This window comes from Mastigoproctus giganteus, chromosome 12 (assembly GCF_048544385.1).
Source record: "Mastigoproctus giganteus isolate SK-2022 chromosome 12, ASM4854438v1, whole genome shotgun sequence".
Lineage (NCBI taxonomy): Eukaryota > Metazoa > Arthropoda > Arachnida > Uropygi > Thelyphonidae > Mastigoproctus > Mastigoproctus giganteus.
In genome coordinates this window covers 91,762,158-91,777,983 of record NC_143586.1, presented here as the reverse complement: position 1 = coordinate 91,777,983, position 15,826 = coordinate 91,762,158, and the positions used below count along the sequence as shown (strand labels likewise).

Here is a 15,826-nt window from a genome sequence, read left to right as displayed (position 1 = left end):
CCACGAGTCTCTTGAGAGGAAGCTTGGATTTCTCCAGAATGCGCCATACTGCATCACAAATGTCTTCCCCAAGTAGTAGTTCCATGGATGGGAATCATTTCCAAAACTCTTCAGTTACTTACAAATTATCATCACAGGCTTGAAAAAACAGTGCAACTTGTGTGGCACAATATCGTTACTTTCGTCAAATGCAACTGAAAAACACTGAAATGTTGCAGATGCTTCCTGCAGTTGTTTACGCAAGTTGTCTGCTATCTCGATTATCCTTTCAACCAATGTGTTTCTTGAAACACTTTCACACTTCCGTGACAGAAATTTTCAGCCACTTTTATCATGCATTCCTTAACCACAGAGCCTTCACTGACAGTTTGGAATGTTTTGCCAGTAAATAACTGATTTTGTAACTGGCTTTTCACTACTGATTCACTGCCTTTGTTAATTTTTGTAATTACATTTTGCTGCCTTTGCAGCGAGTTCTTCATATCCTTTAGTTTTTCTTCTCTTAATTTATCCTCGAAGTGGGAAAATTTTTCTTTGTGAATTGTATCATAGTGTTGTTTAATATTGTACTCTTTGATGACACTAATCGATTCACTGCAAATAATAAACACAATTTTACCTTTTACCTCTGTGCAAAAGTAACTCAATTCTCATCTTTCTTGGAATTGTCTCCCCTCATCAACAACCTTTCTTTTTCTGGCTGGCTTGGAAAGCAACATCGTGCCAGAATTGCGTGTGTATAAGAGTCACAACACAAAACTGTTTGCTTACCGACTTTATTAAATAGAAACGGCCACACAAATATTCGCTTATTTGCATTACGATGACCAACTCGAACAGGATGAAAGACACAGTAAAACTATCTGACAGAGTATGAAACGATCACTTAAATAGGCAATGGAAAATTCTGGAAATGAAATGATCAAAGAAAGCAGTAGACAGCAAAAAAACAGCAAAATTATGATATTAGGGTCATCTGTAAATGATTGCATCTACCCATATATTTATTTTTTCTGTAAATTGCATGTGTTCTCTGGTTGATTTGCCTGTTTTGCTGGATGAAAAAACCTTGTTATCTATGCCCGAGACTGACTAACTCAGCCAAGAGCGAGCTGCAAAAAACCCATTGCGGGCCACATGCAGCCTGCCAGTTTGCCACCCCTGGTCTGAAGGCTGAATAAGAGAAGTCACGTTTGGTGGGAAAAATAAAACTTGAAAATTCGGATCAATGCCATTCTCACATGGATGGGAAGGTGCATTATCTCTAATAGAAGTAAAACTTTACCAGTTTTTTTATTTTTTTGTGGTGTCATTTTTTAACTTCAGAAATTTAAAAAAAAAATTATAAACCAGTCTCAGAAAACAGAAACATCCATCAAGGCATTTTTCTGATTTTTATACAAAACAGGAAAATTAGAAATATTTTTAAATGCTCTTAGTTTTTTTGACTTACTGATAATGAACACAGGCAATTTGTGCATCTCAGTAGCATTTGCACACATAGCAATTGTAACTCACTTTTTTCTCATCTTTAAACCTGGTGCAGACATTTCTACACCTAGGGTTGTAGAAATGCTACTAACCCTAGCTTGTAGAAATGCAGACATTTCTACAAGCTAGGGTTTTCTCGGTAATGTTTTCCATAATAAGCCCGTCTCATCAACATTATAAACGTTTTCTTTCTCGTAATTTGTTATAACTGAAGAAAACTTACTTTTAAAGGATGCCACCAATTCGTTTGCAGAAAGTTTCTCGCCTTGCATATCTAGTTCATGTATACCATGTCTCAATTTTAAGTTTTTCAGCCAACCTGTGCTTGCCTTAAAATCTTCATTACCTCTTAATTTTCAATTAAAATCTAATGATTTTTCACACAACATTGGTCTAGACACTGGCTCACTTGAACTTCACTTCTGAAGGAACCACAAATAAAGTGCACTCTCTCTCTAATGTGGTATTTTCACATCATCCTTTTTTTCCTAGATCCTCCTTCACTATCCATAGTCAACACAAATTCTGATATAGAATTGAAATTTTTCTTGGTGTCGTAAATTGTTAAGTCTCCACATTAAACTCTTTGGCGAGATTTCCTAAATTTTCACCTTTTCTAATTCTATTAATAATTTCCATTTTTTGTTGCAGTGTTAAAACTACAAATTTTCTTTTCGTTGACATTTTATCATAAAAAACTGAGAAAAATAATAAATCGCACATTTTCGGGCTGATATTATTCTTACAGAATCTGGAGCTAAACTAAACATAATATGAAATGAAAAGAACAAAATGTCATGGAAAATTGGGTTCACGGAAGCAAATGAATAAATTCTATCATTCATGATTTCCGAGAAAACCCATAAGTCCTAATCCAGCATTTCACCAGATATGATATAAAAAAACAGACAGAAATACTCTCGTAATATAATAAACATGTCTCAAATACTATCATTAATAAAAAAAGAAGAAAAAAGAGCCTTTCAAATTATTCAGGATAACTGACATTCTACTGTATATCCAAAGCTCTTAAAGTAAAAACTTCAGTTTTATGGAAAAAATTATGTACTTCTACTTGTGTTCTATTATCTAAGAATAGATCCTTCATCTGCAGTTCCAAGTGCCCTAGTTTGGCTATGGCATTGTTTAAAATGCTAGTCATTAGTTGGACAGCACACTGTGCTACACACTGAATATACCTTGTGTAAGGAGTGTTACTCCTCACCTTTTCATATTTCAATACGCTGGCAATTGTGACAATGGCAGAAAAATATGTTAAAAAAAATCAATGTCTATCAAAAGCAATGCAAGAGATGGAACAAATCTTGATATTAATTCCCTGTCTAAGACACACAAATATTTTGCAAAAAAAAAAAAAAAGTGTGAGGGAAATAAAGTCCTGCAGCAGCAGATTGTGAAGTTGTGAAGCTGCGAGATTTCTCCATTGGTTTTCAAAAAACAACCTAAATGCGAAAAAAAACCTACTAGCTACTATAGGCAAACTAAATAATTCTGGAAACTGATGTAATGAACAAGAGAAAATACGAAGACTTCCTTCTTATTTTCTATAAGTAATGCTACTAGCATACTCAAGTACAAAAAATCTACCAAGGTAAATGCTACTTTAACCTTAGTAAAGTAAAAATAACTTGGGTACTCAAATATTTAAAAATGTTATAAAGTTTTTCTTATTTATTAGCTTAACAAATGGGCTCAGCTTACACAAGAAATTACCAGTAACTGGTGTGGTAACCAGTTTGTGCAAAAGGCATTAGCATTAGCAAGTGCACGTGATGCAAGAAAGCAAGCTTATATAGCATCAGCCAAAAAAAAAAAAAAACTTATTTTACTCATTCCCTCGCTCCAAACGTTTGTCAAGTTCTGCCTTGAATCTAGCATTAGCATTTTAGCATTAGTAGAGGCATATGATGCAAGAAAGCAAGCTTATGCAGCATCAGCCAAAAAAAAAAAAAAAAAAAAAACCACTCCCATTTCACCCCTCCGTTCGTTCGAAATACCTGTCCAGCTGAACCTTAAAATTTATTTAGGCTATCTACTTCCACAACAAGGGATGGAAGTCTGTTCCATCAACCAACTACCCGCAGGCTAAAGGCAAATTTCCGCACATCTATCCTACATCTGTCTTTCCTCAATTTGAATTTATGCCCTCTCGGGTGATTATTCTGAGCAGGAGGAAGAATTCCATAAGCATTGAGCATGCTCAAACCATTCAAGGCTTTATACACCTCTATCAGATCACCTCACCGGTGCCTAGTCTCCAGACACTGTAATTTGCAAAACTTAAGCCTTTCTTCATAAGAGCAACCCTTTGTTCCATTCACTAATCTTGTTGCCCTTCTCTGTACTCATTCCAGCAGCTCTACATCCTACTTGAAATGAGGCCTCCAGACCTCTATACAGTACTCTAGGTGTGGCCTGACCATTGCCTTATACAAGGAAATAATCACCTCCTTATCCCTGCTAGAAAAATTGCTGTATATCATTGACAAGACACTCTTGCTGCATGAGCTACTCTTGCAGCACATCTGCACTGCTCAGAGAACTTCATATCTGCCTGCACAATTACCCCCAGGTCCCTTTCATTCTCTACCACTGTCAGTGTAGTAGCACAGAGTTGATACGTTGCTCTACAGTTACTGTTTCCCATATGTAGTATTTTACATTTGTCAATGTTAAACTTCATTTGCCACCTCTCAGCCCATCTGCTCAACCTTTCCCGATCCTGTTGCAGCAGCATAGCATCAGTAGTGTCCTTAACAACCCTGCCAACCTTTGTATCGTCTGCAAACTTGGATATTAAGCTTGATATACCATCATCAATATCATTTATAAATACAAAAAACAATAATGAACCCAACACTGAACCCTGAGGGATTCCACTAATAACATTAGTCCACGATGAGCAGTGTCCATTGATTACCACTCTCTGTCTTCTCCCCCTCAACCATCCCTTTATCCATAGCAGCAATTTGCCTCCAATGCCACACTGCTCCAATTTGTGCAGCAGTCTTCCATGTGCAACAGTATCAAAAGCCTTTCTAAGATCCAAATATATAATATCAAAGTTATTCCCTGCATCCAGTTCTTTTGTGACTGCATCATAGTATCCAATCAAATTGGTCAGGCAAGACTTTCCCTTAACAAAAGCATGCTGTGTGCAAGCTATAACTGAAGTCTTGTCTAGATGATCCTGCAGTGCTTCTTTAACCAGTGCCTCCATTAATTTTCCTGGAACAGAAGTTAAACTCACAGGTCTATAATTACTTGTGTCAGCCTTTGATCCTCCTTTGTGAATTGGGGTCACATTTGCACATCTCCAGTCTATGGGTACCTCCCCTGAGTCCAAAGAAGCTCTCATAATTATGGCTAAGGGCTTGCTTACTTCCTTTGCTGCCTCCTTTAATATAACTGGATAGATCCCATCGACCCCGGGTGCCTTTTTTATATTTATCCTCAACAATTTCTCCTCCACTTTCCTCTCAGTTATTACAAAATCATCTAGCTCACTGCCAGAGTTTACTTCACCTCTGGCATTCCCCTTCCTGAATAACTCCTCGTGTGAATGTAGATGCAAAATACTCATTTAGTTTGTTAGCCACCTGAGCAGGATCCTCAACTGTTGAACCATCAATATCCAGTGGACCAATCTGATTCATCCCTTTCCTTCTAGAGTTTACATAGGTAAAGAACTCTTTTCTGTTTTTATTTGCATCCTTTGCCAAGGATTTCTCATAATCTGCCTTTGCCTGCCTAATCTCCCTTGTGACTTGGTTACAGACCAGCTTATATCTATCATAGGCTTCCATGTCACCCATTAATTTATATGTATCCCATGCATTTTTCTTCTCTGCCATATGTCTCATTAGTTCATCTGACATCCATTTAGGCGTAAACCTTGAACAATATTTCTTAGCTGGTATAAAAAGCCTAGTAGCTTCCAAGATTATTTCTTTGAATGCTTCCCATTTTGAATTTTCTGTTGGTAACATCATCAGTTGGTCCCACTGTATAGAATTTAAATACTGTCTCAGACCATCGTAGTCGCCTTTACGAAAGCAAAAACCCTTCCCTTTACCCTTGATGATAGTTACCTCTTTGAGTAAATCCCACTTCAGCACACTGTGATCACTGCCACCTAGTGGCTCCTTTATCTGCAGATTCTTAATGCATGAAGAATCACTACTGATAATCAGATCAAGAGTAATACTGCCTCTAGTTGCCTCCCGAACATGCTGATGTAGAAAACAATCATCCAATAAATCCACAAAAGCCTTGCTAATGTGGGAGTGACCAACCCATAAATTCCAGTCAATATCTGGGAAAATAAAATCCTCCATTATAAGACTCTCTGATTTACTGGCCTACTCTATTTCCCTGTACAGTTTCTTATTATACTCATCAGAGTCATTAGGCCTATAGCACACTTCTACTCTCAATTTTGATCTCCCAATGCTTATCTCACACCAAACTGACTCGGCACTGCACTGTCCAGCGATGTCAACTGGCTTCACTTCCTTGGATTTTATGCGTTTCTTAACTAATAGCATAACCCCTCCTCCCTTCCTATCCTTTCTGTACACATTGTACTCCCCAAATTCCAGTTCTGCATTCCTTATATCTGTGTGACACCACGTCTCTGATATCCCAACAATATATGCCTTTGATGTTATGAGCAATACCTCAAATTCATCAAATTTATTTACCAAACTCCTAGCATTGGTGTACATGCAAGTACACATGCACCTGTTCCTATTCTTAGCTACCCTAACACAACCCATGTGTTTACTTGTACCACAATGACTCCCAGCAGTCTCTGAAATATCCTGCATCTTGTTTTCCAGGCTGCTGCTCATTCCAATAGAAGCAGTGCAAGAATCTATTTAAGCTATCAACTTCTACAACGACAGATGGAAGTTGTTCCAGCAATCAACCACCCGCTGGCTAAAGGCAAACTTCCGCACATCTATCCTACAACTGTCTTTCCTAAATTTGAATTTATGCCCTCTCAGGTGATTATTCTGAGCAAGAGGAAGAATCCCATCAGCACTGAGCATGCTCAAACCATTCAAGGCTTTATACACCTCAATCAGATCACCTCACAGGTGCCTAGTCTCCAGACACTGTAATTTGCAAAACTTAAGCCTTTCTTCTTAAGAGCAACCCTTTGTTCTGTTCACTAATCTTGTTGCCCTTCTCTATACTCGTTCCAACAGCTCTACATCCTTCTTAAACTGAGGCCTCCAGACCTGTATACAGTACTCAAGGTGTGGATCACCATTGCCTTATACAAGGGTATAATCACCTTCTTATCCCTGCTAGAAAAATTCCTGTATATCATTGACAAGACACCATGAGCTACTCTTGCAGACCGTCTGCACTGCTCAGAAAACTACATATCTGCCTGCACAATTACCCCCCAGGTCCTTTTCATTCTCTACCACTGTCAGTGTGGTATCACAGATTTGATACGTTACTATGGGATTACTGCTTCCCATATGTAGTACTTTACATTTGTCAATGTTAAACTTCATTTGCCACCTCTCAGCCCATCTGCTCAACTTTTCTAGATCCTGTTGCAGCAGTGTACTGTAATTAGTGTCATTAACAACCCTGCCAACCTTCATATCGTCTGCAAATTTGGACATTAAGTCTGATATACCATCATCAATATCATTTATAAATACAGAAAACAACAATGGACCCATCACTGAACCCTGAGGGACTCCATTAATAACATTAGTCCATTGCAAGAAAACTGGTCTCAAAAAACTGCAAAATCTAGCCTCAGATGAAAATTGCTCTACCCACTTTTCCCCAGGTTGGTGAAATATCAGTTACACACAGTGGTTTTGCTATTTAATTGCCACTTTACTTCTATTGTGAATTCACTTATCAATCAAGAAATCATTAGAAATAATTACAGTACAGGTGACCCCCACTTAACGCTGATAATTCGTTCCGGAAAAACAGAGCGCTAAGTCAATCTGCACTAAGCGTGTGCCGCATTCCCATAAGGTAACATATGTATTTTTGAGTTGCGGTCGGTGCCATAGGATATTTCCTAATCAATAATAAACGGTAGTGAAAAGATGCACAAATGTCGGTCAAAATATTTAATATTCAAATATTTGTACATATAAAATATTCTGCATTACATATGTATATAGTTATGTGGTAACTACTTACGTATCAAAATTAAACTTAAAATTCCAATTAAAATCATGAATTTAATTGATCTAAATTGATTTAATTTAATTGATGAATTTAATCATGAAAAATGTGTTGATTTCGAGTTGAACTTTGGCCCTCTTGCAAATAAACTAAAAGGGATATTGATTTTAAATCCCCCGCCGCGTTACCACCTAACAATAAAGTCAACTGATCCTTCGCTGCTTTGAAACCTGGCATGTTTTTTTTTTCCTTCTTTCAATATGAGACTTATTTTAGGTATTTGTTTCCATAAAAGTCCTGCTTCATGTATGTTAAAAACTTGTTGAGAAGTATAACACATAATACCCCTCTTCAATAATTTTAACAAGTTCTTTTTTGAAAGTTTCGGCTCCTTGATCTGCACTTGAGGCTTCTCCCTGGATTTTAAATCTATTCAACCAGCCCTTATCAGTTTTAAATGGTTCCACTTTTTTTTTTTGTGAGTTTTCTTCAGATCATCATATTGGCTAATCTCTTTCTCTCTCTCTTTTTTTTTATAATATTTAACTTAACTGAATTCTGCATTGGATATTATCTTTAATAAAATTAGTTAAAGTCTTTCCATTTCAATCCTAATAGCCGGCCTAGCCCTAGTTGCTTGCAGTGGAACAGCTATCTTTCCTGCTGCTAAAATTATTCTATATTTTTTTATAATTGTTCTTACAGTTAAACTTGCAGGTCCTAAATTATGGCACACATCCGCTTGTCGTTGACCAGAATCAATTTGCTTCAAAACGTCTAATTTAATTTTCAAATTCAGTCTTTTTCTTACATTTATAGTCTTCGTACTGCACCCAGACGTTGTTGCTTTTTCATTCTTATCTTCCATTATTAGCTCTTCGAAAATGTAACTGCGTTGGTTGCATTAATTACGATACAATGTTCGAGTAAACTGTCCGCTACACACAACGTCTAATACTGTACTGAGTGATGACTAGACTTCGGTTAAATGCATATACCACAAATATTACAAGCAATATACAGTACTTGATATTTTTTTAAAATGTTGATCTCGGAACTACATAAAAAGTCACTATACTGCATTAAATTAGCGTGCAAGAAAATTTCTCAAGTCGGCATGGGAAACGTTTTAATGCTGTTTTGCTATTCATTTTCAAGCTATCAACTCCATCAAATGAAACGATTTCATTAAATATGCAAAAAATGCAATCTGTAAAAGAGCGTTATAGTGATCTGTGACAGCGTTATAGTCAGATACGGGTTATAATATAAGAACAGCATTATAGCAAATCAGCATAAAGCGAACCATGTTATAACAGGGGGCCTGCCATATATAGAAATGTTTACAATTAATACAAGAAACAAAAAAATTCTGTATCATGAACTAACATTATCAGTAAGGTAATAGTTGTTGAGGTACAGTCCCATTTCTCTTCAGTCATTGATCTGACAGCAGAATCGCAAAAAAGATCCAGAAACGTCAACAAAAAACTAATTAGTTTAACCAATTGATCATACTAGTCATTGCTATACATTTGTAATTAACCCTTTACATTGGATAAACTAATTAAGTGGTGCAAAGTGTTTAATAATTTTTATATTAATTTTTAAAAAATATTCTAATTTATAATGCAGTCTCACATTGATCAGTTGGTGGTGTGGGGGGGGGGAAGGTTTCATAACTCAGTGGGAAGCCTCTGAGTTATGAAAATAAAGGAGAGAAACCAAAAGAGTTTTCTAAATAAATCAAATATCCTACTCTGAAACCAGCATTCAGATTCATTTTGTCATTAAAAATATTTTATATTCTGCAAGAATATTCTACATTCACATCAGTAAACAGGAACATGAAATGCAGTACTGTAAAGAATATATAAGAAAACTTAAACTGTATATTCTTAAGGCTACAAAAGATAAAGAGAAAAATTTCATCATTAAGAATGCAATCAGGTATACTGCTTGTACCTAAGCTGTACAATTCTTCTATCTCTAGTACTGATGTCAAGAGAGTCTTCTTGAATGAAATTCAAGAAGAAATTCCCTTAATGACTTGGGTAAATGTTAGAGAAACTGGAGATAGGGCAGTTCTCATCAAATCAGTAGTTCCAGGGATGTGGAACTGGCTAAATCCAATTGCACTCAGGAATTCCGGACTTATAACAAACTGATATTCAAGGCTGAGGCCATGTATTATTGTATTTGATGTTAGTAGGTAGACAGAAGGAAAGGAACAGCTTGAAGAACTCTTCTATCTCTAGTACTGATGTCAAGAGAGTCTTCTTGAATGAAATTCAAGAAGAAATTCCCTTAATGACTTGGGTAAATGTTAGAGAAACTGGAGATAGGGCAGTTCTCATCAAATCAGTAGTTCCAGGGATGTGGAACTGGCTAAATCCAATTGCACTCAGGAATTCCGGACTTATAACAAACTGATATTCAAGGCTGAGGCCATGTATTATTGTATTTGATGTTAGTAGGTAGACAGAAGGAAAGGAACAGCTTGAAGAACTCTTTACACAAAATTTGTCTGGAGCAGAATTGAACAGAGGAGGCTTTTTTTTCCTTTTTTTTTTTAAGTAATCGGTGCATTTTTCAAAGCTGCTGAACAAATATGGATCTGGGTGTCACTGGATTCTAGAAACTTCCCTTAGGGGCTTAACTGAGAAATCTAAGCAGATTATTACCTAGTATAGAGGCTACAGCTTTAAAAGGCATACAAGTCCTCTGTGATATCATAGCATAGTAAAGTACAGTATGTTTTCCACTTATTACTAGTTTGTAGAAAGATCTCAGTTCGAATCCCACTGGAGACTGGAGGAATTTATAAAGGCCATTGCAAATGAAGCTATAATTACCTGATCTGAAATGAAATGATGCAAGTGGGATCCCACTTTTTAATTCATTATTATGGATTTTTCAACCTATCCACATCTAAACCAGCTGGTGAATGCACATTTGTACAGACAAAATAAAAAGAAAAGGCTATAAAAAATAACATACTATAGGAATGGTATGCTATGACCACATTAGTCAATGTACCAAAAATTTAACAAAAAAAAAAAAAAAAAAACTTACTTTTAAGAATGCATGGCACAATATTCAGTTTTCTTTCATGTGCAGGACTGGTGAGTTAATGAAATATGTCGAAAGATTAAATAACATTGTTTCAAACCATGGTAAAGATACTAAGGCTTGGGCTGAATAACTTTAACAATGCTCAAAGTTCACTCATGCTGAAATTATTGAACTTCAAAATGTACAATAGTGAAAATGAAAATTATATTTTCAAAATAAAATGACAAGGAACAAGGCAATACCTACTATATGCTGAATGATAACCCCTTGTGCAAAACTCACTCATTCATACTCAGATAGAAATACAGAGAAATTCAGAGGATCATACTTACCACACCATGAAATTTAGGTGGCATTAAACCTGAATAAATAGGAATGAAGCAACTACATATTAAAGCCTAAAAAGAAAAAGAAAAAAGAAAATAACTTTTAAACATGTAATTAGCTGTATATCTAAAATAATTTACCAAAACTGACTATTTTTGAGTAATCACTAGAAAATAGCTTTATAATCTTGCTAGAATCCTTGAATATGTTAACATTATATACATATACATTAATGCATAGGTAAAATATTACTTCAGACTTAGAGGAATCATTAAGTTAGGTGTGAGATTTGCTTGCTGCACATAAATTATGTTCAAAAGAGGAATTCATCAAATACTGCATATGTAAAATTGTTTGCTCATTGTAATTATCAGAATTAACAGATTCACTGCCTAAATGCAAAATGGAGGAATTAATGCACATATGTGCCCATTCAGTTGTGGTTAATAAATGACTGCTGTAAAAGGAAAAGACACATGAAATGAACAACTGAGTGATATTGGCACACTGATTGAACCATACACTACTGCATTATGGCTATGATTTTGCTTAGTTTCAATCGCACTGTCTAAAGAGCACTATAAAAGCTGGAAAACTAATTCACAGTTTCTTTGCTCATGAGCAAAGAGGTTATTTTATCTAGTTTATTATTTTCCACAAAAAGAAAATGCAAAATGTTTTGAAGATTACTGAACTTCAGGTGTAGCACTTAGTAAATTTTAATTCTTTAGTTTATAAAGAACAAAACATTGTCCTTAGTGTGTGTTTACTGATAAAATTTTGTGTAAAAAAGTGTTTTTCTATAAAATTTTAAACCTAAAGGGTTGTTATAATTGATCCAGAGCCTGGGACATCAGAACTGAAAAGGAACAAGGATGGACAGTACACTGAAGCTGATATATACATATACATGAATCATTGAATCAGCTCTTTATAATATGTTATCTGATATTGAAATATAATTCTACTCAAGTAATACAGATTCTGAATTTCATTCAAATGTACCTGTTGATGTCAGAATGCTACAAAACTCAGATACTGCCATTACATGGAGTGATAATCTTTCATAGATGAAATCAATTTACTAAAAAGAATCCAGTGCCGCAGAGAAGCACCCCAAGGCACACTTAAAGGATCCTTGCAAATATGCAAGGCATTGAACATGTTAAAAAGCGGTGTTAGAGGCTGCATTATTGTTGATCCCTCATGAGTAATATTCATATAGGTTACTGATGGCTGTATATACATTTACTGTTAATTTTTTTAACTGCTTCATATCACTAGATTCAGTAGTTAGCAAGAAATTTAAAAAATTAATTTTACAGAAGTATAACACTAATGCATCTATAATTTTTCCAGTTTATTTTATCCCTTATAAGTGTAATGGGTAAATATAACATGAAAAAAGTACCTGCTAAAATGGTAGATATGTTTTAAGTCTAGTGTAGTGTTTCCCAAACTTCGTATATAGCTGGGGATTGGATTGTAAAGCATGGGATCAGTAAATGTAGCTGGGATCCAGTTTTTTCAGAACTTCTTTTTTGAAGCTCAACAATAGAAATGCATAAAAAGTGAAAAACTTTTCACTCTTTATTTAATCTTATAACAATAAGTAATTTATTATGTATGCACTTTATGACCTTTTAATAACTAAGAAAATAACTACTATGAATGATGGCGCCTCCGTAGCCAGGTGGGCAGGAGCAGCAGTGCGTAGCACACGCTTCTTGATTAGATGGGAGTTCAAGCCCATGACCACCAAATACGGATGATGCGGAAAGGTCAGGGAATGACCACCGCATATCCCCGGGGCAATATGGCCTTAGTTGCTAATGCTCCTAAAAACCAAATAACAAACAAACAACTATGAATGATAATGTTGTTTAAAATCACATAGCAACTTTGTTACTTTTATTTCTGTGTTGAAAAAAATTGCGAGTTAGGGTTGTGCGAAAGCCTTGTCATTCAATTTAGTCCTGGAGAGATTATACAAGGCTCATGGGGTAGAATTTTTCACAGCATGGTATGTGCTTGTTAACAGGAGAGATTGCTTCTACAAGGATGGAATACATTTAAATAGAAAGGATGCAAGAATATTTACTGATGCTATCGAGGCAGTGTTAGGTGGGTTGGAAAACTGCTAGCTTGGGGGGGGATTTACAGTAGCCACAGGTGGGGGTGAAAGTGATTATTGCACTGCTTCTATTGCAATGAGCAGCAGCAGCCTGGAAAGCAAGTTGCTGGGGATTTCAAGAACTGCTGGGGGTCATCATGGAATAAGTAAGTACATGGGCTGTGTTCGGGTAACTAAGAGTAAGAACAGATGTATGTATACTTACATGTACACCAATGCTAGGAACATAGAAAATAAATTTGATGAATTTGAACTGCTGGTAAAGACATCAAAGGCAGATATTATTGGGATATCTGAGACGTGGTGTCACACAAATGTAAGGCCTGACATAACCAAGTGGTCAGAAGCGAGAGTGCATAGCACGCGTTCTTTGAGTGGACTGGGGTTCAAGCCCGTGACTACTAAATACAATAAATATTTGTACTGATGATTTATTGTAAACTCTACTGACCTGGTTGTCATGCCAGAGTATAAACAGAAAATTTAATTTTAGTACTGACCGCTGTAGCCTAGTCGTTAGGCGCACGGGTGCATAAGTACACGTGCCTTGAGTGATCGGGGTTCAAGCCCGTGACTGCTAAATACAGTGCTGTTTCTTGTATTCTGTCTATCTTGTGAACTCCTAACCGTTTGGTCGTCCCGGAGTATAAACAGAAAATTTAAAATTTATTTATTTAAGGAATGCAGAATTTGAATTTGGGGAGTACAATGTGTACAGAAAGGACAGGAATGGAGGAGGGGTTACGCTGTTAATTAAAAAGCACATAAAATGTGAGGCAGTGAATCCAGATGACATGGATGGACAGTACAATGTTGAGTCTGTTTGGCGTGACATAAGTGCTGGGAAAGCAAAAATGAGGATAAGAGTTTGTTATAGACTTAATGACTCTGATGAGTACAATGAACAACTGTACAGAGAAATAGTGGGCCAGTAAATCAGAATGTCTTATAATGGGGGATTTTAACTTCCCAGATATTGACTGGAACGCACACTAGCAAGACTTTTGTGATTTACTGTATGACTGTTTTCTACAGCAGCAGCATGTTTGAGAGGCAACCAGAAATAATACCCTTGATCTAATTATCTGCAGTGTCAGTGATTATTCATGCATTAAGAATCTGCAGATAAAGGAACCACTTGGTGGCAGTAATCACAGTGTACAGGTAAACCTCTATATATGCGGTTAATCCTTGCAACGAGTGTACCATATATTTCAAAACTGCATATATCAAAGTTAAAAACCAATGGGAAAAATTCTAATTCATCCATGATGTTTTGGAACATTCGTCAGAAGACTTAATTTTGGCCTTTAAAATATGTTTTAACTGTGTATATAGATAGAAATATAAAGAATAATGAAAAGCAAGTAAGCTAAAAAATGTTTATTAAAGAAATGAGCTAAAATTAGTGAAAACTAGATATGCTACTTTCTATAAAAATATTTTTCAAGCATTGTTTGAATAGTTGCAGCCCTCTTTTTCTCTTCATAAAATTTACGATAGCAGCTAATTCCGTTTTATAGGGTTCGGCATACTAGCATGCTTCTTTCCACATTCAGATCTAAATCCATAATTTGTTGTTTAACAGTTTCCAAATTTCAAAACATCTGCTTGAGTTCCTTTAACAAAATTTCCTTAGAGACAAACTCCTCTCCTTCAGTCGCAATTTCTTTCTAGTTGTAAGCACGCTGTTGCTCCAATTCTATAAGATCCATATCAGTGAGTGGCTGTGAATGCAAATCCAGGCATTCTCTGACATTAGGGGAATCAACATCTTCAAAGCTAAAATCCTTTCCAATGACACTAATTTCTTCAATAACAGTGTCAACTCTATTTTCGAAGCCACAAAAGTCATTTGTGCAGTAAGGCAGAAGATATTTCCACACAGTCCTCATTGTATTAGCCATAACTTCTTGCCATGACTCAAATATTTTCAATAGCTTGCCTAATGTTAAAATCCTTCCAAAATTCAGTTAAAAATAAAATTGCACCTTCCAGTGTCGTAGCTTGCGCAAAAGTTCTTTGTAGATAACAGGCCTTGAAAGTTGAAATTATGCCCTGGTCCACTGACAGTAGCAAAGACGACGTAGTTTTTGGAGGTAAAAATACTACTTTTACATTTTCACACAGGTCATTCAGCGCAGTAGGATAGCCAGGGGTTTGATAAGAGGGCTTTAAATGTAAGATTATTTTGCTTGCAATAGTTTTAGACTGCTGAACAAAAATAACTCTTAAACCAGTCTTCACACAAAGCTTACGTGACCCATGACTTTTTATTTGCCTGCCAAATTACAGGAAATGATGCTTTGTTGCAACCTCTAAAAGCCCTCAGATTTAGTGAATGATAAATAAGCATAGGTTTCAATTTGAAATCGCTTTCAGCATTTCCATCCAAAAAAAAGAGTTAAGCGGTCCTTAGAGACTTTGTAACCAGATTGCAATTCTTCTTTTTTAGCTAAGAAAGTTCTAGACAGCATTTTCTTCCAATATAGGCCAGTTTCAATATTAAAAATTTGGTGGTCATTATAATTATTTTTTTAAAACATGCAGAAAATTTGGCTGCTGTATCTTTGTCGGCACTTGCGGCTTCCCCTGTTAACTTGACAT

The 15,826-nt window shown here is 35.9% G+C and overlaps 1 protein-coding gene across 1 annotated transcript in view; it reads right to left on the bottom strand.

Annotated features, from left to right (window-relative positions):
* The window catches only part of LOC150077273 (patatin-like phospholipase domain-containing protein 2), a 79,691-nt gene that overhangs the window by 46,568 nt on the left and 17,297 nt on the right, over window positions 1-15,826 (bottom strand). Inside the window, exon 3 of the mRNA XM_090386834.1 lies at window positions 11,091-11,156. Within this exon, the coding sequence (XP_090242960.1) occupies window positions 11,091-11,156 (66 nt within the window). The remainder of the gene's footprint in view (window positions 1-11,090; window positions 11,157-15,826) is intronic.